Source organism: Hyla sarda, chromosome 12, assembly GCF_029499605.1.
Source record: "Hyla sarda isolate aHylSar1 chromosome 12, aHylSar1.hap1, whole genome shotgun sequence".
Taxonomy (NCBI): Eukaryota; Metazoa; Chordata; class Amphibia; order Anura; family Hylidae; genus Hyla; species Hyla sarda.
Genome location: NC_079200.1, coordinates 60710896 through 60735097, shown reverse-complemented (window position 1 = coordinate 60735097; position 24202 = coordinate 60710896). Strand labels below are relative to the sequence as shown.

General features: G+C 42.7%; 1 protein-coding gene across 2 annotated transcripts in view; it reads right to left on the bottom strand.

The window, feature by feature from the left end:
• Nucleotides 1-24202, bottom strand: part of OSBPL2 (oxysterol binding protein like 2) — a 99790-nt gene that overhangs the window by 26833 nt on the left and 48755 nt on the right. Inside the window, exons 1-5 of one of the 2 annotated variants that reach the window (XM_056549248.1) lie at nucleotides 18576-18650; nucleotides 17407-17542; nucleotides 9455-9587; nucleotides 3930-4005; nucleotides 409-543 (exon numbers count right to left, since the gene is read on the bottom strand). In XM_056549248.1, the coding sequence (XP_056405223.1) occupies nucleotides 409-543; nucleotides 3930-4005; nucleotides 9455-9587; nucleotides 17407-17443 (381 nt within the window). In that variant the 5' untranslated portion in view covers nucleotides 17444-17542; nucleotides 18576-18650. Of the gene's footprint in view, nucleotides 1-408; nucleotides 544-3929; nucleotides 4006-9454; nucleotides 9588-17406; nucleotides 17543-18575; nucleotides 18651-24202 lie in introns of those variants that run through there. The other variant, XM_056549247.1, reaches the window with a different exon arrangement.

The window sequence follows — 24202 nt, the reverse complement described above, 5'->3', positions numbered from 1 at the left end:
ACACAAAACTTTATAGCACCTATTATTGGACACAGAGCAGTGAAGATCTACTGAATTAACCTTTAAAAACCTGCTGCAAATGATTGTCACCTGCATTAAGTAAGTAAAATCCCAAAGCTCACAGTCACTCCCCTCACAATCAATGAAGCCCACCTAGAAAGTGGCACACATGCATCGCTGTTCTGTTATCATGGCAGCTTCCAAGCCTCCAGCGACAGATCGATCCCTGTTTACAGATGATGTTTGACAGCAAAGTTTTTAAAGACTGGCTCTGCCTGTTACTACCGCTACCCTGCAGTGAGATTGAAATGTATGCGCATAACCCAAGTGTCAGACCTTTTCCAGCTCAGTTGCGGAACACGCAGCGCTGGCTGTAGATTTATGCAAGGATGTGTGTCGGATACTGACCTGCATTCTGAGCAGGGGATCTGTGTAGGAGCAGGCTTTGTTCAGCAGGTATGTGTGCTCCATATACTCTGTGATTCTCTGCAGGAAGCTCAGGGGTTCATTGAAGATGATCGGCATAGTGATTTTCGACAGTTCCTAGAGGCAGAGAAAGAAAAAGATAAGAAAAAGTGACAAAGGCACGCGGCTCCTGGGATACATAATCCTTATCTGCCGTGAGGAGAATCAGCAACAGTACTAGAAAAACACATCATTAATGTGGGAAAATAAACTGCAATTACGGCTGCACTAACTTATAGGTCAGACCTCCTCAAACTGACAGGCGCCACAACACAGTCAAAGAGCAGTGCCCTTGAAAATGGTAGAAATCCCCAGTATATGTAAATCTGTTCTTGTCAAATTTTACTCATGCCTTTGTATGTGACTACAATTTTTGAAAATGATCTTTTTTTTTATTTTGTATTTGTTAGGCTACTTTCACACTATAAACTAGGCTCTGTTACAAACGGAGCATAACGGGAGTCATAACGGGCAAATAGGATCCCATTCACTTGAATAGTATTCCTCTAACGTCCGTTATGACTCCCGTCATTCCACCGGAAGATAGCGAGAGAAAAAGACGTCACAAGCATCGTCGTCACACTACTGGGCACAAACGTCAGTGTGAAAGCAGCCTCATAAAAACATTTTTTTGACTTCTATTCATGGCTTCCCACCTGTAGCCCAAGATATGTGTTTTTTGCCTCGTCTGTATACCCCACTGTATATGTGTTTGTTACTGTTGTACTGATCTTGATTTCTTTTTCTATCCTATTGTATTACTGCTTGTTCTGTGGGATTCTTCCCTCTGTGTTCTGTACCATGATTCTTCTTTATTTATTATAATAAAATGTGTGTTTTAAACTAAAGAATGTTTGACATATCACTTTTTTTATTTTTTTTATATTTTCTTTATTTTTACACATTTTTATGTTGAGGTCTTGTGCTAAAATAAAAACACTGCCCTCAGTTGTCAAGTGCCATAAATACAAGCAGAGACCACCAAGGACAGAGATTGGCTGAAGCTCCAAGTGAACAATGTACAAGAAGTTATCGCAGTTTCTACAAAAGTTGGGAGACAGATCATCTAGCTATCATTAAAGATGCTGACACCTAGCTTTCCCAAATGACTGAACGGAAAAATAATACCTAGTCAGATGGTAATGAAGAAAGGGGAGATGTACTAAGAAATTTCCATTCTGAAATGTGGGAAAAACTGGTTGACAACCTTTTATAATGGAGACCACTTGAACTCCGAATACAATGTCAACTTATATTTTGCATTTTTTCTCACTCTAGTCGCTGCAGGAGTTACCTTGGTCTTTGGGTAACTGGCCCATAATGGCAGCATAAATAATCCAGAATGGCTGCCCATTTATGACCTCAACCAATACAAAGGGATGTGGAATTCCTATCGCCCGACGCCCGGGACATGCAGTTCCGGGCGCTGGGCAGGTGATATTTTCAGGCCCTTAGCCCTGCTTTGGGCAAGCAGGGCCAGACCTAAAAGCTTCCGACCAGCACGGAGGCGCTCAAAGGGGTGTATGGAGCGGGCTTCGGACTCGTTCCCGCTCAAATACTCTTTAGCCCCCAGCTGTTTTCAGTAGCTGGGGGCCGCCTCTAATAGCCAGCATGCGGCGATCGCTGCGGCTGGCTATTAACCCTTTAGATGGCCGCTGTCAAAGCTGACAGCGGCATCTAAAGGGACATGTAAATGCTCCCTGGTGGGCTTAGTGGGGTGGATCGCCCCCCGCAGCGTGATTGCGAGGGGGGCGATCCACAATAGAGGTAGCTGGTGGGCTTACCTCTGCTTCCCTGGTGTCCGTGGCTCTGTCATTGATAGGGCCTGGCTGGACTAGGCTCTATCAATGGATCACAGAGCACACAGATCAATGGCGCTCAATAGAACTCTATTGATCTGTATGAGGAATCTAATAATTCCTCCTCCAAGTCCCCTAAGGCACAAAAAATAAAACGTGTAAAAACACACATTACCCCCTTCTATATTAAAAGTTCAAACCACCCCCTTTTCCTATATAAAAACCATGTAAACATAATAAAAATAAACATATTTGGTATCAATGCATGCGTAATTGTACGAACTATTAAAATATAACATTATGTATCCTGTACGGTAAATGATGTAAAATAAAAAATAAAAAAAAATACCAAACCACAGAATTGCAATTTTTATAATATCCCAGAAAACTAAAAGTTAAGTGATTAAGAAGTCAGATCAATACCAAAATAGTACAGATATAAAAAACAGATTATGGCACAAAAAATTTGCCCTCATACAGCCTCGTAAAGGGTAAAAAAAAATTAAAAGAAAAAAAAAAAGCTACAGGGGTCAGAAAATGGCAATTACATTTTTTTCAAAAAGTTCAGAATTTATTTTAAATTAGTAAAACATGACGGAAACTATATGAATCTGGTATTGCTGTAATCAAGCTGGCCTAAAGTATCAAAATAACATGTTAGCTCAACCACAAGGTGTAGGTGTAAATGGCGTAGAAAAGAAAACTACCAAATTAGCATAATTATCTTTTACTATTCCATATTTCACTTCAATAGTTTTTATTTTTTGTTACGGAGCATAAATGTTATGGAAAAATTAAAAAGGTATCATTATAGTAGTTAGTTATGATTATTATAGTAGTAGGCATCATTCTAGTAGTTAGTTATGATTATTATAGGAGGAGGCATCATTATAGTAGTTAGTTATGGCTATTACAGTGCGAGGAGGAAACAACAAGAGGGTAAAAGCGAAAATTGGCCAGAACAAGTGGATCGTCCCATGGACAAGTAGTTTTTTATTACATTTTCACACCACTGAATACAGTTTGAGGTGTGCCATAGCAGCAATACTCACTGTTACATTCAGCTGGTCTTCAGCATATACGGACAATTCTCCGGCTTTGCTGGTCTTTACAGAAGTTATAATGTCAATTATTTGTGTGTGATTGAAGCCGGGTGGCAGCAATCTGCTGGTTCATAACACCAGGAATAAAATCCATTAGTAAATGACCTTATTCTGTAAGGGATTAGAGCAGAAACATTGCAGCACCTGTAGCATGAGCAGGTGTCTGGATTATTCCAGCCCATTATTTCGTCAGTAGCTTCTAATCTTTAAAATTCCCATTGGTGGCTGCTATATTTGGAGTTTAGCCCAAAGGGATTAACTATACCTGGCCCAAATTCAGTTTTGATCACCACTGCAGGACTGCCTGTCTTTCTGCTCATTGGCTCCCCCTTAACCATCAGGGGCATCTCCGCATCACATACTCAAATTCCTAAAGATTGCTTTGTGCAAAGTGGCATTCCATGTCGACTACTGGAAATACAATCAGGCATTATATCTATTCATGTAAGGCAGCTGCTCCTTTATTTTGAGGATCACGAGGGTTCATGGTAGTCAATAACGATAATGTGAACAGAGTTCTCTAAGTGGCTGCAAATTTAACTCTGAGATTCTCCCAACTTACCAGCCCAATGCACTTCTTTAATATGCTCCAAACGCTAAAATTATTCCTAGAGAACATCGGGGCAGGAAGGGTGGTCCTGAGAAAAACAATCAAGAAAAATATTGGTTAGTGCTAAGATATAGATGCAGCATACTATGTATTCAATGCACATACCAGATACAATATTCCATATATGCATCCATAGGTGTCTGAGCAGCTATTCTGACCACTTTCAGCTTCATTCTGAAAGGGCCGTTAAACTAAAAATGGTAGCCGGATAGCTTAGGGAAGTTCCAGAGTGCCAGAGACCCTTCTGTTTATCAATATCTGTAATAAAACGGTCTATCATGGGTCTATCATGGACACACCAGGCAGGGATCCACTGGTGGGATCTATTATGGACGCACTTGTCGGGATCTATTATGGAAGCACCTAGTGGGATCTATGATCGAAACATCAGATTGTGCCAGACACACCAGATTATAGTAAGATCACTGCTTAGGTTTTACTAGTGCACCCACCACTTGTCACAATGTGTTGATCCCTGAACACTCCCTGCACCAGATGGGGAGGGTGGTAAAGTATAGTTATGCATGCGCATAGATCCCTTATATAGTCCTCCAAAATGGAAAAGACATAAAAGAGATTAACTAAAAACACCTGGTACTTAAACGCTTGATAAGAAGCACTAGAGAGCTGACATTTTACTTAAAGGGGTATTCAAGGAAAAAAATTTTTTTTTTTTTTTTTTTTTTTTTTTTTTATATCTATCAACTGGCTCCAGAAAGTTAACCAGATTTGTAAATTACTTCTATTAAAAAAATCTTAATCCTTTCAATAATTATCAGCTGCTGAAGTTGAGTTGTTGTTTTCTGTCTGGCAACAGCGCTCTCTGCTGACATCTCTGCTTGTCTCGGGAACTGCACAGAGTAGAAGAGGTTTGCTATGGGGATTTGCTTCTAAACTGGGCGGTTCCCGAGACAGGTGTCATCAGAGAGCACTTAGACAGAAAAGAACAACTCCACTTCAGCAGCTCATAAGTACTGAAAGGATTAAAAAAAATTATAGAAGTCATTTACAAATCTGTTGAACTTTCTGGAGCCAATTGATATATATTTAAATGTTTTTTCCAGGATAACCCTTTTAATGTATGTTGATTTACTTACTAACTTATATTAGTGACACCGTTGTAAGAAGAAATAATGTTATTTAAAGGGGTACTCCACTGCCCGAGTGTCCGGAACATTCTGCTGGGTGCAGTCAGCGAGGGTCGTGACGTCATGCACACGCCCCCTAGTGATGTCACGCCACGCCCCCTCAATGCAAGTCTATAGGAAGGGGCTGCCACGCCCCCTCCCATAGACTTGCATTGAGGGAGCGTGGCGTGACATCACTTGGGGGCGTGTGCATGATGTCCCAACCCCAGTAGCCCGCACCCAGCATTCAGAACAAAATGTTTCGGACGCTGGTGCAGTGGAGTACCCCTTTAAAGGACCACTACAAATAAAGAGCAAAACAAGTATAATAAAACAAGTGACATCATACAGTAGTAGAGGAGACTGTTCGTACAAATGTTCCTATTCTGCTATATAAGGCTGCTTTCACACGATAAAATGTATCTGTTTTAAAGATTCGTTCAATGTTCTGTTATAAAGAACCTGAAAATCAGCCGTTAAACGGCCGTTACAAAATCCAATACGATTGTTACAAAATCCCATTATAGTCTATGGGATTTTTACATTATCCGTTTTAACCCGGTATTAATAATGGATGTTATTTTGTGACCGTTATTAATAATGGGCTATAACGGGTTTAAACGGATAATGTAAAAATCCCATAGACTATAATGGGATTTTGTAACGGCCGTTTATTTTCAGGTTTTTTTTTTATAACGGAACATTGAACAGATCTTTAAAACAGATAGATTTTATAGTATGAAAGCAGCCTTAACAGGAGCATCATAGTATCAGGAAGGTGCTAGTAAGGTATTAGTTAAATGTTATTTATCCAGGAGTCAGGGACAGATCTGGGAATCTGATGTAACAGGCTCAGAACACACTCCTAAAAGTCTGGAGGACAGAGAGGTGACGACCATGTTACAGATGTGATGGGTGACACAGTAAAGTCTTTTGGGTAGCGGGAGGCACAAATAGCTTATTTATGCCAATTCTCTTTCCTGACCAAGTAATTTGCTACAATGTATCAGTGCATATAAAACATATCAACCTGGAGTCCAGACTGGTTCGATCACAGAGTATTGTCTGGACTAGATAACACTGTAACAAACCCTCAGATCTGAGAAATGCTAGGCCTGAAGCCCAAGGTATAATGGAAAATTGCTCAACTTTTATTATATAAATGTCACTTAGCTCCTCCCCCCCCAAATATGGGAAATATTCCCAGTTATACCACAACAAATACCTCTGCATATGCAAGGTGTATTTTCCATCAGGAACCTGGGAAAGTTGGGTAAAAGCCACGTCATTCTCACTTAAATCTGTTTCTAAGAAAACCGACCAGGAAACAGCCTGACTAAAGAGGTTGTCTCGGGGACTTCGGCAGATCATTGTATTTCAGTGTGTGTGTGTGTGGGGGGGGGGGGGGGGATGACGCCTTTGGGGATAGATTACCCGACACTCCATTAGTCTGTGTGTACTACTGAGATGTATTGGGAAAATGGTAGAACCAGGAAGGTTAATGCACTTGAATGCAATTACCCGACAGCACTGAATAGATTTATACAAAGCCTTTACCCCCTGCAGCCTCGCATCTTTATACACTGTAAGTAATGTTCCTGGTGCTCAGGTTAAACAGGTAATTTGTACTTAATAAAGCCACCCGTATGATTATGTTACTGCACATTAAGTGTCAACACGGGAAAGCTATTACAAAGCCTCTGAATTTCATTATGCATTTATTCTCCATTCTTATCATAGGGTTAACATATTGTGCAGCACAGTACAGTGCAAGCGTTCACACCAGTGTCTATAGGGGTCACAATCCAATGCCCCAGATCTATACATACACATTAGGCAGCCAGATGGCCTATAGAACAATCCATAACGTACAAATATGGCCCAGGTTATCGTCAAAAGTATACAGGTAAAGCCTATAGCCAGAATTAAATTTCCTTCTATATATATTCCACACAAAAGGGGGAGTCAATGGCCCAGAATTATCAATCTGTTCAAGACAAAAACTCTTGTTTCCCCACAACAACCAATCACAGCTCAGCTTTCAAATCTTAACGAGCTCTGGTAAAATGAAAGCTGAGCTGTGATTGGTTGTTGTGGGCAAAACAAGAGTTTTTGTCTTAAACAGATTGATAATTCTGAGCCATTATGTACATACATTACATAACTTATATACTGATCCTGAGTTATATCCTGTATTATACTCCAGAGCTGCACTCACTATTCTGCTGGTTAGGTCACTGTGTACATACATTACATTACTTATCCTGTACTGATCCTGAGTTATATCCTGTATTATACTCCAGAGCTGCACTCACTATTTTGCTGGTGATGTCACTGTGTACATACAATACATTACTTATCCTGTACTGATCCTGAGTTATATCCTGTATTATACTTCAGAGCTGTACTCACTATTCTGCTGGTTAGGTCACTGTGTACATATATTACATTACTTATCCTGTACTGATCCCGAGTTATATCCTGTATTATACTCCAGAGCTGCACTCACTATTCTGCTGGTGGAGTCACTGTACATACATTACATTACTTATCCTGTACTGATCCTGAGTTATATCCTGTATTATACTCCAGAGCTGTATTCACTATTCTGCTGGTTAGGTCACTGTGTACATATATTACATTACTTATCCTGTACTGATCCTGAGTTATATCCTGTATTATACTCCAGAGCTGTACTCACTATTCTGCTGGTGGGGTCCCTGTGTACATACATTACACATCACTGATCCTGAGTTACATCCTTTATTATCCTATAACCTGAATTCCACACCATAACAGCTGCAGTTGCACATATTTCTACAGGTCATGTAATGACAGGGGAGATAGCAGCAGATAAGATATCCAGCCAGGTATCATATGTGGAAACTGGTTGATAATAACCGTCTTATCTATATATTATCTCACTAGATAGAATAATGAAGTCATCGCCATGTTATAAGATCTTCTCAGGTAACAGAAAGTCAACATCAAAATGGGCACAAAATGTACTTTAAATCCTCATTAGATTGTCAGCTCTTGGGACAGGTTCAATGTCCTCCTGCTGATGTCCGTATATCCTTGTATATGATGTAAAGCTGAGGTTTCCAAACTGTGGACCTCCATATTTTGCAAAACTACAACTCCCAGCATTCCCAGACAGCTGTCCGGGCATGCTGGGAGTTGTACGTTTGCAAAAGCTGGAGGTCCCAGTGTGAGGATCACTGATGTAAGAATTAGAGGTCTAAAGTCTGGGGCCACTCAGATATAGTAAGGCAGTTTTTCCCAACCAGGGCACCTCCAGGTGTTGCAAAACTACAACTCCCAGCATGCCTGGACAGCCGAAGGCTGTTCAGGCATGCTGGGAGTTGTAGTTTTGCAACATCTGGAGGAACCCTGGTTGGGAAACACTGTAGTAAGGTCACAGTAAGATCTCTATTTGCTAGCTCAAATAGCTGCTGAGATCAGTAACACACACATACATAGAAAGAACTTATTTTTCGCAAATGGCTGATAACAGGGAACAATGGCTCATTTAAAGGGGTACTCCAGTGGAAAACATTTTTTAATCAACTGGTGCCAGAAAGTTAAACAGATTTGTAAATTACGTCTATTAAAAAAAAAAATCTTTATCCTTCCAGTACTTATTAGCTGCTTTATACTACAGAGAAAGTTCTTTTTCTTTTTGGATTTCTTTTTTTTTCTGCCCACAGTGCTCTTTGCTGACACCTCTGTCCGTATCAGGAACTGTCCAGAACAGGAGCAAATCTCCATAGCAAACCTATGGAGCTCTGGACAGTTCCTGATACAGACAGAGGTGTCAGCAGAGAGCACTGTGGAAAACAAAAAAAACTAAAAAGAAATCCAATAACAAAAGAACTTTCTCTGTAATATACAGCCACTAATAAGTACTGGAAGGATAAAGATTTTTTTTTAATAGAAGTAATTTACAAATCTGGTTAACTTTCTGGCACCAGTTGATAAAAAAAAAAAAAAAAAAAGAGTTTTCTACCGGAGTACCCCTTTAAGAATTTGAAAGAAGAAAAACAAAACACACACAACAACCACCCCCACCACCACAACCACCACAAACACCCGAACAAACACCCCACCAAACACCACCACAAACACCCCAACACCATCACCACCACCACACCACCACAACCACCACCACAAATCACCACCACCACAACTACAACAACAACCACCACCACAACCACCACCACCACAACCACCACCACCACAACCACCACCACCACCACCACAACCACCACAACAACCACCACCACAACCACCACAACAACAACAACAACAACCACCACCACAACCACCACCACCACAACCACCACTTACCGATGCTTCTTAACCCCATTCTCCTGCGGACTCGCCTCATCCTCAGACGCCGCGTTTAGGTTGGTGCGCGTCATCCCTGCGTTGCGCTGGCTAGTGTCTGCAAATTCTCCAGATGAATTGTCAGAGTCTGTGCCTGTCAGAGAGAGGAGGGTGAGTGTTACATATGGCTGACAATGAACTCTGCTCCGTTCTGAGTAGAAGCTGAAGGTCAGCCCAGTTTTTGTGTATTTTTTGTCCACAAAGCCTTGCATGGATATTGTGCAATAGCGAGTAGGGCTCCCTTTGGCATGTCACGGCCAAAGTCCAGACGTCAAACCTTTCCTGCCGAACGTGCACATTCACATTTTACAACATCTGCCTTTCTATACGGAGAGCGTTAAAATCATCCTGAGCTTACCGGTTCATGAATAGCATTCCTAAGCTGCAGTAAAGACTGACAGCTACACAGGTGAAAACAGTAAATGTGTACGGGATTTCCATAATTGCAGTAAAAAGAAAAAAAGTAAAATACCTGTGCCACGTTTTTTTTTTTAAATGGTGATAAACACGCCACGTGTGAATAAAGCCTGAGCCTCCTGATTTGTAAACAGAACTCCAGAATTGCAGTAAAGCAGTGTTTCCCGACCGATGCACCTCCAGCTGTTGCAAAACTACAACTCCCAGCATGCCCGGACATCCTTTGGCTGTCCGGGCATGCTGGGAGTTGTAGTTTTGCAACAGCTGGAAACACCCTGGTTTAAACAGATAGATAACCATTCCCAAGAAACCCACAACAGGTGCATGCTGGGAGTTGTAGTTTTGCAACAGCTGGAGGTGCACTGGTTGGGAAGCACTGCAGTAAAGAATGACACACAGGTAACACATGGATGAGAGGGAGCATAACAATACAGAGCTGGGCGACAGCCTATATAGGCTTTACAATGGACAGTTTTGTCACCCGCAAAGCCCACATCTCGTTCACTACATTACACAATCAATACGCAGTAATCTCTGTAATTGCATAGATTGATTTTTTTCGCTGTATAATTGGATTTATCCAGTGAGAAACTGAAAATCTGAGCAATGCACGTGCGGATCAGATGTAGCAGAGCTGAATCTACTATTGAATGGTTTCATTTGTGCACCAGGACAACATGCAGAGACAAGGTGATGCAGCAGCTGCAGTCCTATGTAAATTCATCCTGCCAGTTGTGCCAAGTGGCCAACTCTGCTCTGCTCCTCTTGTAAACATTTGGAGGGGCCCAGCTCCGGCTCCCATCAGAAAATTGTTGTCTCCCGTTGTCACAATCTCCAGATGGCAGAAGGATTTCCTCATTATCCTCTAATCAACCAAAAGCGGAGAGGAGAGAAAATATTGTCACAGAATTAACCCCAGACAGAATGCTGCTGCCTTCAGAGTGAGCGGGAGCCAGTGACTTACAAGTGCAGCACAATCTTGTCAGGAGGGTGGCCAATCATGGGATAGGTATAAGGAATAGATGGGGGCAAGAACGGAGGGGGGGGGGGGGGGGGGTAAAGATGGTGGCAGGAACGGGAGGGAGAGCAAAAGATAGAGATGGTTTGGGGGGGGGGGGTTGGGGGCAAAAGTTAGAGATGGTGTCAGGGAAGGGGGGATAGAGATTGCGGCAGGAACAAAACTGGATAGAGATTGCAGAAGGAACAGGAGGGGGTTATGGTAGACATGGCAGCAGGAATGGGGGGGGGCAAAGACAAAGCAGCAGGAATGGGGGGCAAAGACAGCAGCAGGAATGGGGGGGGCAAAGACAAAGCAGCAGGAATGGGGGGGGCAAAGACAAAGCAGCAGGAATGGGGGGGCAAAGAGAGCAGCAGGAATGGGGGGGGCAAAGAGAGCAGCAGGAATGGGGGGGCAAAGACAGAGCAGCAGGAATGGGGGGGCAAAGACAGAGCAGCAGGAATGGGGGGGCAAAGACAGAGCAGCAGGAATGGGGGGGCAAAGAGAGCAGCAGGAATGGGGGGGGGGCAAAGAGAGCAGCAGGAATGGGGGGGGGGCAAAGACAGAGCAGCAGGAATGGTGGGAGAGAGGGAGGCAGGAACAGGAGAGGCGGACAGAGAGAACATGGGGGGGGGGGGGGGTCAAAGAGCACTGCAGGAAAAAGTGGAATAAGTGCAGCAGGGGTACTGGGACCAAGTGTGTCATGGGCAGTAGGGCTGTTAAATGTACCATGAGGCAAGTTTTTATCTGCAGTAATATCTGTATATCTTGATATTACATGTTATCTGTTTATTAGCAGAGCTGCAGGTAATCCTACTGTTATAGACAGAGCAGCTTTAAAGCATGTTAGAGGCAGCAGACAAAGTGTATTAGGTGCAGCAGAGCTGACCTTATTGTGTTTAGCTAAATCATATATTACCATATTTATTCTTGTGTGTTCTATAGACAAGGCAGCTCCAAAGAGTTCTGCTGCAACTACATATAAACCTAAATGTGGTTACTTGACATTCTAAACCTAAACTGATCATGCTGCAAACTACCTACACCTACCAAATCTAAATCATAATGTCCCATGAAACCAAGAGGTGTCAGATAAGTATCCCACGAAATCAAGCATTCCACAGCACCAACCTAATTCGGAACATCAGCTTAACACACACTGTGCCTTGGCTCACCTACAGTCACCAACCCAACCTCAGCTTACGCAGTGCTGGCATAAGATATCTCTTGCCCTGAGCACAGTTCTGCAGGTCTACCAGCGATTTTGCCCTCTGGTTGTTTTTCATAAAAGAAAATGAAAAGTAAGGATCAGAGGCATCGAGCGATGCTGGTAGAGCCTTCAGCAGATGCAAAATAGCTCATTTATATATTCATTTATTATCTATTTTGCATTTGCTGACAAGACCTGAAAAGTACAGTTCCTTCTGCTGAAAATCTAGTACATGTTAATCTGTCGGCAATGTCGCCACCGCATCATGCGCCTGTCTAGCTGCAGATAAATATCTACAAACACATACAAACCATTGGGAGGGGGCAAAGCAGGGAAATTAAAATACTGGAGATGGGAATGAAGGGTTAGAGAGAGAAAAAAAAAAAAAAAAGAAGAAGAAGACATACCGTAATCAAGGATACAAAAAAGACAATGACGCAGAACAAATGCAGCCTTTATATATGAGGTGCATGAATAAACAGGGTCAATAAGAGAGCAGTGCTATAATCTCTATTAAGATCTCTATTCCTCCTGATACATCATCCACTTCCCACAGCAAACTTAATATTTTATTAGTTGAAATAAAATACGTGTTTCCCTCTAAAACTTATGAAGACTGCCTTATTTTTATCCGCTCCCCTTTTGGTATAGAAATCATTGTGCTGGGTGGAGCTTCTGACTGTCACATGATTTTCTTTGAACTTCATTTCCCAGCAGTCATTTGTGCAGATGCTCATACCTGTGCTGCATCGAGAATCTAATCCTCATAATGGTAAAGTTATCTTTTCTTTCATCATACAGCGTTATTATAGAAAATAATATTCTCTCCCCTTTCCCTCCTGTCAACTGAATTAAGTGTTACAACCTGTAATCTAGACGCTATTCCCGGACATAATGTATATCTACCTCATCCTGGCCGCTGAACATTCAGCTAGACTTCCTCTTTACTGACCCATATTTACTGAAGTGAATGATGTACTTCTAGAAGCTTTTGATAGCCCACAATAGCAGCTGCTTGCTGCAGTCTGTAGACAAGAGCAATCATAATGGCCAGTTGTCAATTGCCATACATTTCCAGGAGGTTTAAGAGGGACAGCGCAATCCAAAATTCTGAAAATAGAAGCTCTGTTATCTTATGAGGAATGCATACTAAACAGGTTTTCCTATTAGGCAAAATATGAAGCAGCTGAAATGGATGATTCTACAGGGGAATAAGGAACAAAGAAATAAAAAAAGAACCCACCCTGTGCCCTTTGTTGACTTGGAATATCACAGCACATCTGTGTAGAACTACTTTAAAATGTCCCTCTCATTTAAATAAAGTCTGACATGTCAAAAGTTTTGATTGGTCGAGGTCTAGGAGAGTGAGCGGGGAAAAGTATCTTTGTTTCCCTGCCCCATAATATGTTGTAGCCACTTTAACCCCCGTCCTCTCCCCCCCGTCCCTGTTTGTTCTCCTGGTTGGTGGAAGATTAGACCAGAGACCCTAATCGATTAAAACTTTTAACATGTCTCTGTGACGTGCAAAAATTATAATTTTTTTTCTAATGGCAGGGACACTAACGCTCTGAACAGAAATGGCGACATTCACCTTACCGGCTCCTATTTAGTCTCTGCTGTTCTTGTCTTTCTTGTCTATTTTGTAATTTGGAACAGGCAGGAAAGACAGGGAGTGTAAAAACTACTAGTGTGCACTGACCGCTGTAATGTGCCGTATCAGGTCTCCAGATTATTACTCCTGCTGCAGATTATCAACCCGGCTGCAAGTCCAAGATCAGATCAGCTAAACCACCACTGCAACAGCCTTAAAGTGCACCCAGAAATGGGGTTCAGTATTACAGTCCCTACTCGAGGAAGCTTGATTCGCCTGCATTAGGCAGGTGACTGCACATAACACTTAGTGACCCAACACTACGTGATACGCAGTAACTGGGGTGTGTGTATCCCGTGCCCTGAGACACTTCCTCTCGCTGCTGCACAACAAGGTTATTAGCCAAGATCTGTGGACATGGCTTAACCCTTATGCTGCTGAAAAATATAAGTGACCATGAATACAGCAGTGCATGGTGAGGGGGTGCGGTTATAGATTCTGCACTGGGGTCCAAGAGGTGCATCTCTGCCAATAGATCTTGTCACTGGAGAAGAGTATTGGTGAACAGTCATAAAAGCCACAATTGGCAGTAAAGTGATAAGCCATGGATGCATGTGTATGGCTAGAGGTAGCCTCCAGCTTTATGAAGTGTATGGCTGCTCATCCAGGAAAATAAACAAGGTGTCACACTCATATAGGGGGGCAGCAGTGCATGGAATGGTAGGAGGATAAGGTACATACATTGATCTGCCTAATACCCAACTATAAGATGCATTTTTATAGATGCAGAAGAAGGTAATCTCAGGAAGGGGAAACCTTGTGTCATGGACCTTTCAGTAAGGTTACATCTGGATTTAAGCAATAGCAAAAAGGAAGCGAGTGCACATTCTCCGTTTCTGCAGTGTCCCAGTATAACTATATCTATCTTGGGTGTAAAGTATTGTGCTTTATCATATACCATCCACTATAGACCTCTACAGTAAACTGCCTATTAATCTTAAAGGAGTACTCTGAAGCAAACTTATCTTATCCCATTGTAAAGCCAGCAATAAGTTATATAGCAACCTCAATTACCTCTGTTGTCTTACTTCCACGCACCCCTGACTTTTCCAAAATCTGGAAGTACAGGCTGCCTGTCACAATTATGAATTTCGTTCCCCGTGCATGCTGAGGGCCGCGGCCATCTTGGTAACGAAACGTCACCTTGTTCAGGATCCTCCCCGCTCTATGCCGGCCCCCCTAGCCACGAAAAGATCACTCCCACCATTTACATATTCATACAATCTTCGTTTGCACAGACGTCATTCGCTGGGCTGTGCAAACGCCTCACAATGCCTCTAGCCTATCAGCGCAAGCCAGACGCGCCTGCGCACAAATCCTTTCCCAGGACCGGACATGTGATCTCTTTAGGCCAATGATATCCCTGATAGTTACGCTGCTGTAACTAACAGGGATATTCTCAAAACTACTTAGTTTTACATAGCAGGCAAGCGCCTGCGCCAGACGCGCCTGCGCACATACACATTCCCCGGGATCGGTCATTTGATAACTGTAGTCCAATGATATCCCTGATAGTTGCGCTGGTGTAACTACTAGAGATGAGCAAACTTACAGAAAATTTGATTCGTCACAAACTTCTCGGCTCGGCAGTGGATGACTTTTCCTGCATAAATTAGTTCAGCCTTCAGGTGCTCCGGTGGGCTGGAAAAGGTGGATACAGTCCTAGGAAAGAGTCTCCTAGGACTGTATCCACCTTTTCCAGCCCACGGGAGAACCTGAAAGCTGAACTCATTTATGAAGGATAAGCCATCAACTGCCGAGCCGAGAAGTTTGTGACGAATCGAATTTACTGTAAGTTCGCTCATCTCTAGTAACTACCAGGGATATTCTAGTAACAAGTTAGTAATCTTCATATGGTAGCCGGGGAATGGAGGGGGATGGAGACACAGATGATTGGGGTGGGTTTAGGGGCATGGGCGGCGTTACTATTGAAATTATTAGGGAGGGGAGAGCAGGAGGGAGGAGAAGTCAGGCACAGAGGAACAGGAACTTGCAGCAAAGCAGCATGGGGGATGACTATTTTTACATCATCTTCCACACCACCATAACCAGGAAGTGCCATGAAATACGGAGCGCCGCACCGGGAGACAGGTTGAACCAATTGGAGCAAAAAGTACATGGCCAGAGAGTACCAGCCATGGGGGACATTTGGGGGGTATACATTTTTAAATCAGAGTACTCCTTTAATGTGCAAAGCAAGCAGTATAGAGTAAGGGGAAAAAGTAAAAAAAATTGTTATCAGTGCCGACTCCCTTAGTAACACAAGCGTGCAGCACACGTGGCGTACAGATGTGTGCAAACATATAAATTAAACCTGTCCAACCCTATCTAACCGCAAACTGTTGATGGATCAGGACACAGTCAATGGGATCTACCAATAAAATGTCTAGGACCAGATTTAGGCCCATGAAAATATGTACAAAAGTACCATAGACTGAAATTAGTTTTAGGACACAATTTGTAAATTATAATCCAAATCAGCCAGCACCTGTTGTGGGTTTCTTGTGAATGGTTATCTATCTGTTTAAAGCAGTGTGTCCCAACCAGAGTGCCTCCAGCTGTTGCAAAACTACAACTCCCAGCATTCCCGGACAGCCTTTGGCTGTCCGGGCATGCTGGGAGTTGTAGTTTTGCAACAGCTGGAGGCACCCTGGTTGGGACACACTGCTTTAAAGTGTCCTCCCACCACCATCATCATCGACCGCCTTGTTATATCTGTGTCACTTAGTCCCAATGTAATGGTGCAACTAGGACTGACACAGACAACTTGGAAGGCCAGAGTGAAGGTTTGGGGGATCCCTGGGATCGGATATCAGGCCCTTCCTTACGACCTAAAGGGGTATTGTAGAGGAAAAAAAAAAAAGTTTCAAAATCAACTGGTACCAGAAAGTTAAATGGGGTACTCCGGTGGAAAACTTTTTTTTTTTTTAAATCAACTGGTGTCAGAAAGTTAAACAGATTTGTTAATTACTTCTATTAATCCGTCCAGTACTCATTAGCGGCTGTATACTACAGAGGAAATTCTTTTCTTTTGGGATTTCCTTTCCGTCATTACCACAGTGCTCTCTGCTGACACCTCTGTCCATTTTAGGAACTGTCCAGAGTAGCATATGTTTGCTATGGGGATTTTTCTCCTGCTCTGGACAGTTCCTGACATGGACAGAGGTTTCAGCAGAGAGCACTGTGGTAATGACAGAAAAGAAAACCAAAAAGAAAAGCATTTTCTCTGTAGTATACAGCCGCTAATAAGTACTGGAAGGATTAAGAATTTTTAATAGAAGTAATTTACAAATCTGTTTAACTTTCTGGCATCAGTTGATTTAAATGTTTTCCACCGGAGTACCCCTTTAGACTGTGGTCAGACAAAGGAACTACACAACTTCCTTTGCAGTATACAGCAGCTGATAAGTACGGGAAGGTTTAAAATTTTTAAATAGAATATACAAAACTTTCTGCTTTGGAAAAAATAAAACATTTTCCTCCAGAATACCCCTTTAAGACTAAAATGCAGAGATCTTTACCTAAAACATCTGCACATTGTTTGCAACAAATTCTTACTTTGAGATTTGCGGTACAGCGCCATTTATCTTTTACACCTGACAGCACAACACGTGATCTCAGACATGTCTTCTATGTACCTGTGACGGCATCGAAAAACTCCTCTTCGCTGTTCATCCTTCTCCACCGCGTTTCAAGCTGCTCAAGTGATTACTGCATCATCTTCACGGTGTGGTCCGGGCGAGGAATGCTGCTCCCACCTAACACCCACTGGAACTGAAAGAAGGAAAAGGACAATGTGTATCCAAAATCCATGATCATTTTTTAGAAGCTATACAGACAACAGAGGCAGTCCATAGGGCTACCATGGGCCCCCTGGAGAGAGAGGCCCCCAACACTGTCCCATGCCTTAATAAAAACACTTGAAGGACTCCCTCGCCCATAGGAAATACAATCAAGGTGCAAAGATCAGCTGGGAGGGCAAATAAGCCCCGGGCCCTACTGTCAAGGGAAGGTGGATTGGCCAACTTATTACACGCTATAGGGTCTGTACACTCCTGCCCCAAATATTAGCACAATTCCCTTTAACTGTTAATTAAAGGGGTACTACCGTGGAAATTTTATTTATTTATTTTTTTAAATCAACTGGTGCCAGAAAGTTAAACAGATTTGTAAATTACTTCTATTAAAAAATCTTAATCCTTCCAGTACTTTTTAGGGGCTGTATACTAAAGAAAAATCCAAAAAAGAAATGCATTTCCTGTGATGTCCTGACCACAGTGCTCTCTGCTGACCTCTGCTGTCCATTTTAGGAACTGTCCAGAGAAGCATATGTTTGCTATGCGGATTTTCTCCAGTTCCTAAAATGGACAGCAGAGGTCAGCAGAGAGCACTGTGGTCAGGACATCACAGGAAATGCATTTCTTTTTTGGATTTCTCTTTAGTATACAGCCCCTAAAAAGTACTGGAAGGATTAACATTTTTTAATAGAAGTGATTTACAAATCTGTTTAAACTTTCTGGCACCAGTTGATTTAAAAAAAATAAAATAAAAAAAAATAAAAAGTTTTCCACGGTAGTACCCCTTTAAGAACTATGATCTAGGACAGTGGTCTCCAACCTGCGGACCTCCAGATGTTGCAAAACTACAACTCCCAGCATGCCTGGACAGCCAACGGCGGTCAACTGCAAAATACATCTTAAAACAGAAAAACAGAAACCAATTTCACCGGGGCCGAGATGTGCAAAGAATAGAAATCTTTATGGCTTCAAGTGGAGGGGAATAGCAGATGTGTGTACACGACTCTGACCTAGGAATATTCTATCAGACAGTCGGGGTTATCGCTTTACATAGAAATCCCTGGTGGCCTCTGCTGTCAAGTCCTTAACAGAAGGGGAAGAAAAAAAAAAGAAAAAACACCAGTCAGATTTGTTTACCGATCCTACACACTTGCCCTAAATGAATGAGGATTTCTCACTTTTTTAAAGGGAACACTCTACAAAAACACACAGAAAGTGCACATTTGTTTGGCAGATTTAACTGCAGAATTACTGCAAAAAAAATGTCCGCAGCAAATCCACTGCAGAAGCATATAGCATTGCTTACCTGTCTGCCACAGTTCTAAAACCGCCATTTGTGATGTGGATATGTAGTCCTCTCCCCTACCATGTCCTCTGTCTACTCCCTGGTTGAGCAGTTGCTCATTACTACAATTCCCAAGATGCACTGCTTCCTTTCACTTATCCATCACAGTGCTCCCACCATCCTACTCCCCTTCTACAGGACTCCTGTGAGTTCACAACTGCTGCACAACAGATGAGAACAGCCTGCAGAACCTGCTGTATACATTCATTGTCTGCTCCTCTGCGTATAACATAGCTCTGCACAAGGCCTCATGGTATAATGGTATAAACACACTCCATTCTTCCCCTAACTTCCCAATAAAGAATATTTATCTATCTATCTATCTATCTATCTATCTATAAATATGACCTCTGTGCCCGTGCTTGCCCAGGCCACCAGCCCAGGAAAATTGTACACGAAATCCAAGTAACACAGCACCAGTCAGGTCACGGACCTTTAAAAAGCTGGGTTGTCTTTATTATCCCAAAAACAGAGCAACGTTTCGGCAGTAGTAGCCTTTATCAAGCTTGATAAAGGCTACTGCTTGATAAAGGCTACTACTGCCGAAACGTTGCTCTGATTTTGGGATAATAAAGACAACCCAGCATTTTAAAGAGATATATATATATATATATATATACATATATACACACATATATACACACACACATACAACAGAAAGATGGTGATGTAGGCTGTAGGGACTAGTCAGAGGTAGTGGCATCACTTAAGGGGGAGGCCTTGAGCTCACAGACGGGATCCAGCCAATCCTGACAGCAGATGATGATGCACTGTCTCGGGAGTGAATGAGCAGTCAGGAGCTGCTGAGACAACACCATGCTGAAGAATGGCCTAAACAACTATTCCAGCTCTGAGGTGCTGTAAATTTCAGCAATATCTTACGAATATTCATTACCATAAGTAGTACATTTGCTGTGCACTGGAGGCCATGCCTCCTTTATTCATAGCCCCACCCACTTGCTTAGAAATGGCAAGGGCAGCGCAAATCATTCTACCAAGTATTTGTGCCACAATTAGTGACTTCATAAACCATGAGGCCAGACATACTGGCTTTAAAGACTCCTCCCAATGGTTTTAATGGAGTTTACCGCATATCCACAGTGTTTCCGCAACAGTGCAGATTTATTGAGGATTTTTACTTCCCCAATGAAGTCAAGGTGGGAGATCTGCACTACAATCAGTGTTTCCAGCACAAAAATGTACCTGTCGGGATATTAAATCCAAAGCTCAAATTTTGTGTGTGTTTTTTACTGTAAAAGTTACAGATTTTAGACAGTGCAACCACTCTGTGACCCTAACCTTATAGTGGCAGACTTGCAATTCAGGAATCTAAGAAAGCTTGGTGACACATTGAATGGTGAACATAACAGTAGCTTTATCATGCCAAACCTGGGCATATGTGCCATAAACGTTATAATGGTGGCCGGACTGAGTGCTACCCAGCTTTTCTAAGCGCTGACCTATATTTTTTGTTTTCTTCATGGCACCCAGCTTTCCCAGGAATTAATAAAAGTGAAAACCACCACTTTAAACAGTATATGACCAAAGTGGACTAGGCAAAGTGGACTCCCCCACTGCCCATGCATATTCATGGCCACAGGGGTGGGCTCTCTAAAGCGTCCCATGACCCTGAAGGTCTTCCCAACCTCACTGGGATTTAGGGTTACCCCATACACCCATTAAGAAGCAGAGACACGTATCAGGATCATTGCTATTCTAAGACTGCCCAAAGCTCCAAGGCGGTTTATCCATTGAGCTATGGAGGTAAGATTACCAATCCGAAGCAGATAACGTACCTTCAGCTGAGGTTCTGCTACAATTGCATCCATCTATTGAGGTTCACTGACCTTTCTTTTAACAGACAAACTGACGTAAGCAGAGGTTATCCGTTTGCATCCATTTAGATCTGTTATTGTTCAGTTAATAAACAAACAAAAAAGTTTATTTTTGTTCTGAGCATGCTCAGAAGTAAAAACGGATGAAAAACGGATTGAAGAAAACGGATGCAAACAGATGACATTATAGGCTCATCTGTTTCCCATAGATTTCAATGTTAAATTTATTATATCTTTTTTTTGTTCAATTAAAAAAAAAGAAAAAATAAACGAATAGGAAGCAAACGGGTGCAAACAACTGTAAATAAGTCCCACTGACATCAATGGGATCCTTTTACAGCAGTTTGCAAAAGTATCGAACGGATTGCAGGACGGGCATGAATTTAGCCTGAAGGATCCCTTACAGTGCATTACCTACAATGGATACAATTCTCAGCAGGATTTGGAATATACAAATTTGCTGCCGCGGATACAGATACTTTCAGATGACATAGACCTGATAGTGATAATGGGTCCTGAACACGCAGACTAGTGGAAACCATGAACATTTGAATGGCTTATAAAGTAGTATTTGTTCCTGGAAAAGCAGGGTGACTATCGGTACAGTTCTGATTATAGTACAGTGGTCCCTCAAGTTACAATATTAATTGGTTCTGGGACGACCATTGTATGTTGAAACCATTGTATGTTGTGTCCATAACTATGGAAACCTGGTAATTGGTTCTGAAGCCACCAAAATGTCATCCAAAAATAGGAAGAATTGAGAATTAAAGAAAAATAAGTAGATAGCTAATACAGATAAAGCAATTACTTACATATACAAGTAAGAAAGATCTGTTGGAAGCTGTAAATCACTGTCTATGTCAGTGTTTCCCAACCAGGGTGCCTCCAGCTGTTGCAAAACTACAACCCCCAGCATGCCCGGACAGCCGCTGGCTGTCCGGGCATGCTGGGAGTTGTAGTTTTGCAACAGCTGGAGGCACCCTGGCTGGGAAACAATGGTTTATGTAGAGGACAGGAGCTTCTTCAGGGTCCTATACAGTACACACAGTGTCCCAAATGGAGCCCCCCTTACTTGGTGTCCAAAGGAGCAGCTAACCCTGGCACAGGTAAGGAGTAGTACAGAACTTGTAGTTCCTCCCTGTACTGTAGGGGGCGCTACCAGACAGCCAGTCAGTGCATGCACTTCAGTAATAAAGGTGATTGACCAGTAAAATGCCCATTCTGATTGGTCGGTTCTTCCAGTTGTGACACATTTCACAGATCTGGACTGTCTGTACATTGTATGTTGAGTCTGGTTTCAACTTACGATGGTCCAGAAAAGACCATTGTATGTTGAAACTATTGTATGTTTGAGGCCATTTTAAGTTGAGGGATCACTGTACCCACGGAGATTGTTATATGGTAAAATACTGCTGTTTGATGATATTTTATAGAAGTAGTTCCCAACTAGTGTGCCTCCAGCTGTTGCAAAACTACAACTTCCAGCATGCCCGGAAGTTGTAGTCTGGGTATGCTGGAAATGGTAGTTTTGCAACAGCTGGAGGCACACTAGTTGGGAAACCCTGTTCTATGGTCTCTCCCCTCCCCCACCATTTGAGAGATATGTTTACCAATGGGGTCAGCTCCCGTGAACGCTAACAAGACTCGTATGTACAACAGGTCCCGGAGGAGCGGTATCAGGCAGGGTAAGGTTTCCATTTATAGATGGGACAAGTGGGAGCCTCACGAGCGCTGCCGGGATAAACACGGTCGTCTCTGCCAACGCCGCCACTACCAAAATGAAGTAAACAGCGGCATCTAATACTCACTATAATAAGAGGATACTGTAAACACGGGATTATGCGAGAGGCCATGTACTAAGGAAGGGTTTCCCAACCTGTAAGCTATCCAGCTGTAGCAGAACTAAATCTTCTGGCATGCTGGGAATTGTAGTTCTGCCACAGAAGGCTAGTCACAGGCTGGGAAACCCTGCACAGAGAATGCCCTGTCAGGGCACCATGGGAGTTGTAGTTTTGCAACAGCTACAGACCAACAGGTTGAAAAACAATGCAATAAAGAATCCTCAAAGCTATCAGGGCATGCTGGGAATTGTAGTTCAGCAACAACTGGAGAGCGACAGGTTACGGACCACTACGTTAGAGGCCGTCTCAGAGAATGATAGGAGTTGTAGTTTTGCAAAAGGTGGAAAACCGCTTGGGAAACACTGCAATAGAGAATGCTAAATACTGTCAGGGCATGCTGGGAATTGTAGTTTAGCAACAGCTGTGGAACATCCATTAACAGCATTCGAACAAAGATTCATTGAGATGAAACTGTTAATAGGTTCTGAACAGGCAGATCTGTCATTCAGGAAACAGGGAAAGCTGTGTGACCATCCACATGACCAAACATTCAGAGAGGACATAAAATACACCGGCGAGGAGGACTCATGGCCTTATATCTTGAGCCTGGATTTGGAACACTGTGTTACTGCCGGAGATCAGAAGTCACTGGTCAGCCACAGACTATAACAGGGATCACATATACAGATCAAACCATCAGCATGGGCCAATGATGTGGGGGGGCACTGGGAGAGCTGGCGTTACTGGAAACTCCAAGGAAACTTCTCCAGCAGAATGAAGTTACATTAAAGCTTGAGCTTTAAAAGCACATACAGTGGTCCCTCAACATACCATGGTAATGCGTTCCAAATGGACCATCGTTTGTTGAAACCATCGTATGTTGAGGGATCCGTGCAATGTAAAGTATAGGACAGTGGTCTACAACCTACGGACCTCCAGATGTTGCAAAACTACAACACTCAGCATGCCCGGACAGCCAACGGCTGTCCGGGCATGCTGGGAATTGTAGTTTTGCAACATCTGGAGGTCCGCAGGTTGAAGACCACTGGTAGAGGAAGTTGTACTCACCTGCCCCCGCCGCTCCGGACCATCACCGCTGCCCGGGATGTCGCCAGGCTATCTGGGTATTTTCTGTACAGTTTGGTCTCTTAAACTACACATCCCATAGTTCCATGGTTGTAAGTGAGAAGTTACATTCCTCCCTCCCACACATCAGCCACTCCACCCATTGCAGAACAAATAAGCTCAAAAGATCAGTGTTTTCTAATCAGGGTGCCTACAGCTGTTACAAAATTATCTCTGTCTCTCCACCCATTGAAGCAGACAGGATCCCTGTCATCAGCTGACTAGTGATGTCAGGTCTCGACGCACTGCAACCTGGGACATCCCAAGACAACAGTCATTTAGTATGCTGTAAAAAATAAATATTGGGGCGAAAATCACAAAAATTGCGAGAAAACCGTCACACACAGGTACAGACACTATATTATGAACTACACTAACTTTACAGCCCCTGTAGCATAGCCAAATATAAAAAAAAAAATCCTGGAATACCCCTTTAAAAATGGGCACTGTCAGATCCAAAAACTTTTTATATGTTGTTACTGATGAAA